An 8922-nucleotide genomic window follows, 5' to 3' on the forward strand; every position below is an offset into this window, starting at 1 on the left:
CACCTCCTCTCCTGGGGGGCCTGACGGGCACATCGCGAGCCCAGGCAGACTCATTACTGGCACTGTCCACATCTAGCACCTCCCAACCCCCGCCAGGCATGTCCCCAAACCCTACTAGGGATGACCCCAAACTCCACCAGGCATGACCCAATACCTCGTGTCCTCACATTACTATCCTTCCAGCACCCTTCAGGAGCCCCTCACCCACTCTGGCCTGGAGCCACCCCCCACATTCCCAAGATCTCACAATACCTGGTCCTGATCTGCTGACGTGAGTCCCTGTGCCTGCCCTTGACCATGGCCAGATGCCCCAGGACAGAGCAGACTTGGGCTGGGGGCCACAGGATGGGGCGGGGGGGGGAACAGCCCCCAGGGCTGGGGCCACAGAGCTGGTAAGAGGGTTGGGAACTGCCCCTCAGGTGTGGGGCCCTGATAACCCCCCCTGTGACACCAGGGGCAACATGTGACCCTTATCAGCTGCCCCAGCCCCAGTTCACTCCCAGGGCCTGGGGCCAAGAAGGAGCAGGGCAGAGGCCACAAGGCAGCATGTGACAGAGGACAAGGCCACCCCCCACATCATAGGCAGCACTGGCATACGAAGGAAGTCTTTATTGAGTCCGAGGTAGCAGCAGTGAATGGAGAATGGGGGGTGAGCCCGAGGGACCCCCCCAGCAGGATGGTCGGGCAGCAACTGCTTATCTGCACCACTATGGCAATGAAGGCAAAGCTGAAGGCAGCAGAGCCCACACCCAGGGACGACCCACAGCACCCCTCCCCTCAAGAGGGGGGACAAGGACCAGCCCCGGTCCTTATTCAAAGAGGAATCACTGCCAGACAATCTTCATTAAGTCATTAAAAAAAAATACAAGAAGTGGCCTCCCAAAACTGCTAATCTAAAGCTACTGCACAGCAGGGGGGTCACAGCCAAAGGGGATGCAGCCTCAGCACAGTCCCCTCACTAGAGACCTACTGCCAAGACATTGATATTGAAATTAAAAAAAAACCTCAAAACTTCAATAACAACACCAGGCAGAGCCCTGGAAAGCTCCAGCCACAGGGGATGAGCCCCCCAGCTCCTGGAGGGGGAAGCAGGGAGGCAGGAGCAGGATGAGCCCCAGGTCCCTCACTTCAGAACAGCAAACTTGAAGACAGCCATGATGGCAGCACTGATGAGCCCAGAGATGGGGACAGTGACAAACCAGGCCATGAAGATGTTGCGGAAGAGGCGCCAGTCCACAGCCTTCCTGGAGCGCAGCCAGCCCACCGAGACCACGGAGCCCACCTGCACAAGGGTGGGGGGGCATGGCTCAGCATGGCACCAGATGCCCCTGGGTGCCCACCACCCACAGCCCACCCCACCCCAAGGCACCCCCCACCTGGGGCCAAGGGTCTGGGCTCCAGCCCTTGAAGAGCCAGGAAGAATAGGGTAAGGAGCTGCCCTCCTGGAATGGCAACAGGGACAGGCACTGGAGCCTGGGTTCCCATGGCTGCTTGGCAGGGCCCAGGGCCCCATCAAAGGGGTTTTGTTTTCCCATCACCTCCTCGGATGTCCCCAGCCCTGGGCATTTGCTGCCACCCCACATTGAGATGCAAACAGCAGAGCTGGGAGCCAAAGAGCAGCCAGCAGCTCCCTCAGGACCTCCCGCACAGCTCAGCCTCAGTGGCAGCAGGCTCTGATGACAGCCAAGCCAGTATCACCCCCTCCTGTCCCTCCACCTACCTTGCAGTGGGTCGTGCTGATGGGGAGGCCAACATTGGAGGCAATCACCACCGTCAGGGCAGATGCAAGCTCAATGCTGAAGCCGCTGTAGAGGCAGAAACTGGGTGTAACCCCAGGCACAGAACCCCTGCCCCCCACTTGGCTTGGCCCAAGCTAGAGCTGGGACTCCTTTCCCCACCCAGGAAGATCCCACACAGCAGGGGCAGAGCCTCCTTTGGCTCTCCAGAACCCTGGACTGAGCCCCTGGGGGATTCAGGGATGTGTTATGGGGTCATGTGGGCCCTAGCTCCACCACCTGAGCAATTAAACCCCTAAAGAGAGCATGGAAGGGAGCTCAGGGAGGTCTAGGATTGCCCAAAGCCTTTCTGTGCCACATAGACCTTACCTTGAGGGTGTGATGGGGGTCAGGTCCTTTCCCATTGTCTGGATGACTCTCCTTCCCCAGACCCACAAGCCGATGCAAATCCCTGCACCTCCATAGAGCAGCAGCCAGATGGGAGTTGCCACCTTGGTGGCCACATCACCCGTCTGATAGACCAAGTAGAGTGCAACCAGGGGCCCTATAGCATTGCTGGAGAAGAAAGGAGAGCTGGGCTAGAGGACCAGGGGCTCTGGGCAAGGTGGACTCCAGAGAGCAAACCCATGGCTGCTGCTGACCCAACTGACCTGACATCGTTGCCACCATGTGCAAAGGAGCCAAAGCAGGCGGTGAGGATCTGCAGGAACTGGAAGAGAAGGGACACTTCGGGCTTATCCTGGTCCTGCCACTCCTCCAGGGAGCTACTGCTGCCCTTGTGGTCACAGGCTCCCATCTCCACCTGCGCTGTGTTCAGGTCCACAACAGCAGCTGGGCGGGCATCGGCCACTGCATTGCAGTAGCTGGTGTAACTGTCCATACGGACTCTCTTCTTGGTGTCTGCTGCTGGCCAGGCCAACTTCTCCCCCTCCTCCCCATCCCTACGCAAGGAGTCCAGGGGCATCCCACAGATGGCCATGGTGTAGGAGGTGTAGCTGTTGTTGCGGCGCAGGGGCTTGTCCCCCGAGTCCCCCATGCAGTCCCCCATCTTGGCCAGATGCAGCTTGTGCAGCAGCTCCTTGTAGAGGCCAGAGTCCTTGTGCACAGTGTGGTACTGGTACTGCCCACCTGAGCCCAGCTGGTGGCCCACAGCCTGGCTGAACTGGACCAGGTTGCCATTGGGCAACCGCATGGATCCTGCCAAGAGAGACCATGGGCTGGGGTTTAGCACCTGGAGGGGACCCAGAATGAACAGAGACCACCCCAGCACCTCACATCACCCCCCAGCACTCACCACTGTCAAGGATGGTCTCCTTCAGGTCAAGGCTGGGGAGCCTCTCCTGCTCTGGGGTCTCCTCCAGGTCCCCCAGGTTGAAGGAGACTGTCCTCTCCTCTAGTGTTGCCTGGTGGGACACAGCTGATCCCCTATCAGCAACAGGGCCCTTGGCATCACCCAGGTGTGCCTTGGCCTCCTCCTGGTCCTCCTTTGGGCTGATGTTCTTCTCCATCAAGGGACTCTCAGAAGGACTGGATTTGATCTCTCCTGTGAAGCGAGGCAGCTGCCATCAAACCCCTTCTCACCACCAGACACCCTACACTAGGAGTGAGCCCACACTATTCAGGTTTATGGCAGCTAAATAAACATTTACAGCTTTTCCACCCCCCATCCTGAACTTAGCAAACTGCTGGGCAGTAGCACCTTGTTCTGAACACAGCAGCCAAACTGGCCCCTGCCAGCTCATCTCCTATTTTTAGCCCCACCACCCACACGGGGTGTGGTGAGCACCATTTCAGAGCTGTTATGCCCATTCTTTCTAGGGCAGAGGTTTCTGTTAGAGCCACCTTTGTCCTGTTCCCGGTGGTCATGGGATGCTCTGAACCTACTCCCGGGGTGCTTTGGGAAGAGCCCAGCTCCTCTATAGTCCACCAGCTTCAGGACCCACTTGCCCAGGCTCCCCTCCAGCTCCCACCAGTTGGTGACAAACACCAGGAGGGGCCAGTTCCCCCTCTAGGGCAGCTGGTTTCCTGTCCCACCAGAGCAGCCCAGCCAACAGCACCAGCCTTGGAAACCAAGGCTGCTCCTCCCCCTCTGCCGGGACAAGTATGTTTTTCTCCAGGTGAAAACATGAGGTCAGCTTCTTCAGACCCCACCAAAAACCACCTCCTTGTCACAAACATGCCCCTGTCCCAGGCAGTCTCCTTGCTGCAGTGTCCAGCCCCTCACCCTGGCATCCAGCCCTGGCAGAGCTCACCCCCACACACCCCCACTGCTCCAGAGCTGCAGCAGCACGAAGCCAGCCTTGCCAGCAAGGAGCTCAGTCCAAGCTCCAACAGCTGAAAGAATGTCAAGGGCAGCCATAAAGCTGTTAGTCACAACCCAATTCCACCAGTCTGACAAGGACACTGGTTATCCCCCCCATCTCCAGTTCCTTAAAGTGCCTCAGGACTGCAAAGGAAATTTATATGCAAGACCACACACAGCTCCAGGAGAGCTGTCTGTCCTCTCCAGGAGGCAGAGCTGCTCTTTTGGATGCCTTTCAATACAGTTTTTTGGTTGTCTTTTTTTGTTGTTGTTGTTTTTTTTGTTTTGTTTTGTTTTTTCCTTTTGGCTACAGGGAAAAAGATTACATCAGCTCCCCCAGCCTAAAACTTATGATCTGCCTCTGCTAGGCCAAGGGCTGCTCAGCAGGTATGGGGAGGATTAAAGGTTACCCCAGTGATGAGGCTGAAGAGGTCACCACCTGCTCTCCACCAACAGAGTAACAGGGCTGTTGGCCACCACCCACTGGCCCTGGCACTGCGAGGACTCAAGACCCAGGTGCCCTCAACAACCTCCTCCAGGGGAGTTTTGCGGTTTCCCAGGAGCAGCTTTCCCAGCCTGCAGAGGAGCAGAGAGGTCCCAGACCCATGTGCCCTGGGGTTTGCAGAGCTGCTTAAGTGATAACAAGGTGAGGATCATTGCTAATAACAGCCAATGGCTAATGAGATCTCCCAGGGGAAAAGGGGGTGGTTAGTCCTAGGACACCCTTCCCCGAGGCACTGCAAGGAGAGGGATGTTACTTACGGTCAATTTTCTTCTTCATTCTTGGACATACAAAGAACCAGACGACAAGAGCACAGACAACAGCATTCCCCGCCGAAATGAGGAGGATACTCCACAAAGGAAGTTTGTCAAAGCCCAGCACTAGGAAATAAAACAACGGATCTTTGAAATCCTCTGGCCAAATCCTCTGTGCCCAACTTGGCTCTTCCCAGAACAGGGACTCCATCACCTGCAACAGCCCTGCCAGGGCTGAAATGCTGTGGGAAAACCAGCACCAACCCAACTGAAACAGAGCTGACCCCACTCAGGACCCCAGGTCACCATCTTCCCTATCCAAAGCTCATCTTTCCCATATGGGGACACTTTCCTCCTCACTTCTCCAGCCAAACCTGCCCAGGGCCAGACCACGAGCATCCTCACAGCTCTGCCCTCTCCTCACCAGCTCCTCCCTCTCTCCTCACTTGCTGCAATGTCAAAGAAAAAAAACAACGACCAGCAAGGCTGCTGCAGTGACAGCACCGTGGCCCCTGGCCGGGGTGAACATGCAGGGCCTGGGCTGCTGCCCCCAGAGAGCCCCACATCTCAACTGCTGGGGAATGTGGTTCCAAGTTTGGAGGCAGCCAAGGCACTGGGTGATGTGATACTACACACAGCAGGACTTTTCACAGAGGTTTGGCATTCTGCAGCCCCCAGCAGGGGTGGCAGGGACTTGACTGGTCACCCCCCCGCAGGAAACACCTCACTGCTTGTACAGCACCACCAGCAACAGTGTGGCCACTTGGCCAGGTGTTTGGCTGGCTGCTCACACTGAGCCCAGTTGGCTGAAGCTGCAGCCCCTGCACTCCTGTGGCATGGAGCTCACCCAGCTCCTGCAGCTCAGGATAACACGAACATGGGGTGGGTTGGTGCCTGGGGGTGCCACATGATAAAGGCATCTCAAGAGCAGGCCCAGTGCCCCCATGCAGTAACCTGCCTCCTGCAAAGCCCAGGCACAGGGGAAGCTGACAGCCCTTCAAGTTTTTCCACGCACTGTTTACACAGAAAACTCTGCAGAGCCAACACGGACTGCCCTCACCCCACCTCCGGTGACTCCTCCACAACAGGAAACCCAAAAACAGCTCGTGCCGAGTCACCCAGGCGGGTGGAGGTCCCCTGCCAAGCTGTGCTCTTGCCATGACCTGTTCTACACCACAGCTAGACAGCCATTTCCATTTGGCTTTTCCAACTGCAGTCCTGACTCCTCAGTACAGGTGCCAGCTCTTCTTGCTAAAGACAATTTTTTCTTGGGGATAAGGTGAATCAAGAGACAGAGCCTCCATCTCCACTCCCAGCAGCCTGAGGAGTCTTTCCAGTGGCAGCCAGGTACCTGAGTTTGAGCACAGGTAAAAGAAGGAAAGGGGAAGTCACAGTATCCTAGGAAGTCTAAGGAGAAAGGTCTGGAGGGGGTTTAGTTTGAGCAGGTCTCTTTGGTTGGGCAAGTATCTAGCCCAGAACTCAGCACACGCTAGCCTGCCGCCTTCTGTAACCGGCACAGGCCGGCCGCCTTCTAGAAGATTTCAGCCCTGTAAAGCAAAAAAGGGGTAAATCATGCGTTTAATGGAGGTTCTGGCAAGAATTTCCAAGTTCAGGTTCAAGAATTCTGAGGCGTACTCACGTGGCGCGCCAGTGTACATGATGGAGAAGAGGTTGATGCCCACAGTGCAGGCATAGAAGACTGGCAGGGCACGGAGGCCATTGGGAACAGGATCCACCTGGAAAAGAGGGGCCAGCATTGCTGAGAGCTAGGGGGCAGGACCCCCAGCCCCCCAGGGACTGCAATGCCAGCAGCCACTCCAACAGAAGCTCCAAAAGCATTCAAAGAAGAAGCCGGGAGGTGTCAGAAAAGCTGCCACCGTGGGATCCCCACAGCAGTCTGGAACGGTGGCAAAACAGCCCCAGTCTCATGAGGCTCCCCCCAGGTACCCCGTGAGCAGCCGAGTGTCCCACTGCTCCCAAGGCCGGAGCACCTCTTCTGTACCCACAAGCTCCTGAGCCCCTCCCAAGGCCTGCAGACCCCCCAGCTGCATACAAGTCCTTCCCACTCCCCAGCCACTTTCAGACAAAGCTTCCACCCCATTCCAGCTGACTCAGATAAAAGAAAAAGGTCTACTTCTCACAAAGCAGCTTATTTGCCCACACACCTACAGGGAGAGCCCCTCCCCCAGCAGCCCGAGCCCTTAATCCCAGTTGCTGCCCAGCAATCAGGTCCAGCACAGGGACAAACACACCAAGTGTCACCAAGCACTGGTGGGGACAGAGCTCCTGGACTGCTCAGTGCCAAGGGGGACATAGTGAGGCCAGGCCTGCTCAAGGCCAGGGACACAGGGCAGTGCCAAGAGCAGTGATGCCCAAGTGCTTCCAAGGGCTGCCAGGTAGAAACTGGCAGAGATAAGATCTTAACATCTCTTGAACCAGAAATAGAGCCAAGATCTAAAATAACTTCAGTTAACCTCAAATATGCAGAAGAAAATGCTGGAGTTCCTCTGCTGGCTGGATGTCCCTGCTCTGCTGCCCTGTGTTCCATGGTCAGCAGCATCTCAAAGATAAGGTCTAAAGCTACCAACTCCATTTCAAGCCCCCTCAGTCACCCAATCCCCTGGCCTGGACTTTCAGGAGCATGTCCCTGAGCACCCCTTGGTTCATCTGGTATCCCAGACAGGAGAAAAGAGCAGTTTCCACAGCACCAGAGACAATTCCAGCCCTTCTGGCTTAAAAATAAAACCCAGAGCTGTTGGTCACAGCCTTCATCTGCAGAATGACAGGAAAGGAAGTCCAGCCCTGCAGCAGGACTTAGGAAAAGCCCAGCTGAGAAGCTCTGATCTTATCAGTTCTAGGATACTTCCCTACTTGGAAAGCACAGCAGTTTCTGCTGAGGCCAGGACACTCCTGGCCCAGATGTTCTGGAGGAGGCTGGGTGAAGCCTCCTAACCTCCCAGGCCTTGCTCTCTCATCACTCTTACTCCTCCCCAAGAAGCGCTGGTGGGCTCAGCCAAGTGTCAGCACTAGGATGGATCTACCTGGAGAAGCTGTAGTGCACATGAAGCAACCACCTAGTCCCAGGGAGACCCAAGGTGTCAGAAAATAGGGTCGAGAGCCCTTACCTTACAGAGGATGAACCTCTGGACAAGGAAGAAGAGGATAGCAGACATGATGCCTGACAGGAGGGGTGAGATGAACCAGGACAACACTAGGAGTGAGAAGAGGCAGGATCAGCACCTTGCTGTGGGAGGGGGAAGCCCAGGGGACACATGGGGACCACACACAGATGTGGTCATACCAGCTGAACTTACCAATCTTTAGCAGTTCAGACCACTTGACACTTTCTTGCCCTTTGGCCACCAGTGAAAAGCCAATAGTAGCCCCAACGATGCAGTGGGTCCCAGAAATGGGGAGCTTCAAGAATGAAGCCACTAGCTGCCACACAGCAGATCCTGGAGGAGGAGAAACCTGGTAAGGAAACTGTCCCTGCTGCACCTCCAGACACACTGCCCACCCCTCTCCATTGGGATCCCCAGTTCCTCACCAAACATGGCACTGATGGACCCTGCCATCACCAGCTGGGTGGAGTTGTACATCTCCACATCAACCAGCCCCTTGCGGATGGTCTCACTGACTTTGGCACCCAGCAGGGCAGATCCCACCGTCTCGAAGATGCTGGCCAGGATGCAGGCCTGGCGCAGGGTCACCACTCCCGAACCCACTGCCGTGCCAAAGGAGTTTGCCACGTCGTTGGCACCAACAGAGAAGGCCAGGATGAAGGCGATGATGAAGCCCAGGACCAACATCCAGAGGAAGCCCGCCATGGGGGCAGAGGGCACAGCGGGGGTCGGCTCCATGGTTGGGGAGGAAGGTGTTAATAAATTAGGTATAAAATTAAATAGGGGGAGGGAGCTATAGGGCACGAGGAGGCTGCGTCGTCCTAGGGCCCCCGCCGGCGGCGGGGACTGGGGGCCGGGGGCCGCGCCATGGCCTGCACAGCTCTTCATCCTGCGGGAGAGACGGGGCTGAGCGCGGGGGAACCGGATACCGGCCCTTCCCGCGCGCCGGCAACGGCAGCTCCCGCGCGCGATTCTTCGCCGCCAACCTCGCCCGTCCGCCGCGCCC

At 57.0% G+C, this 8922-nt stretch overlaps 1 protein-coding gene across 1 annotated transcript; it reads right to left on the minus strand.

The window, feature by feature from the left end:
* Positions 1–1123: 1123 nt before the first annotated feature.
* SLC20A1 (solute carrier family 20 (phosphate transporter), member 1) lies at positions 1124–8654 on the minus strand. Its single transcript, XM_010000687.1, has 10 exons — positions 8342–8654; positions 8109–8249; positions 7920–8005; positions 6434–6530; positions 4801–4920; positions 3031–3279; positions 2387–2933; positions 2106–2291; positions 1721–1805; positions 1124–1282 (listed from the first exon to the last, which is right to left on the minus strand). Exons 1-10 carry the CDS (start codon positions 8652–8654, stop codon positions 1124–1126), a joined length of 1983 nt encoding a protein of 660 aa, XP_009998989.1.
* Between the last annotated feature and the right edge of the window lie 268 nt (positions 8655–8922).

The sequence above is a fragment of the Chaetura pelagica genome, unplaced genomic scaffold (genome assembly GCF_000747805.2).
Source record: "Chaetura pelagica isolate M959 unplaced genomic scaffold, ChaPel_1.0 scaffold290, whole genome shotgun sequence".
Classification (NCBI taxonomy): domain Eukaryota; kingdom Metazoa; phylum Chordata; class Aves; order Apodiformes; family Apodidae; genus Chaetura; species Chaetura pelagica.

Excerpts from the sequence above, each read along its gene's own strand:
- SLC20A1 (XM_010000687.1), bottom strand. The coding sequence starts at position 8,654 with ATGGAGCCGACCCCCGCTGTGCCCTCTGCCCCCATGGCGGGCTTCCTC. Across the intron at positions 4,921-6,433 it reads CATGTACACTGGCGCGCCAC|TGCTGGGCTTTGACAAACTT; the intron begins GTGAGTACGCCT and ends TTTATTTCCTAG. Across the intron at positions 1,806-2,105 it reads ACCCCCATCACACCCTCAAG|CGGCTTCAGCATTGAGCTTG; the intron begins GTAAGGTCTATG and ends CTGCCTCTACAG.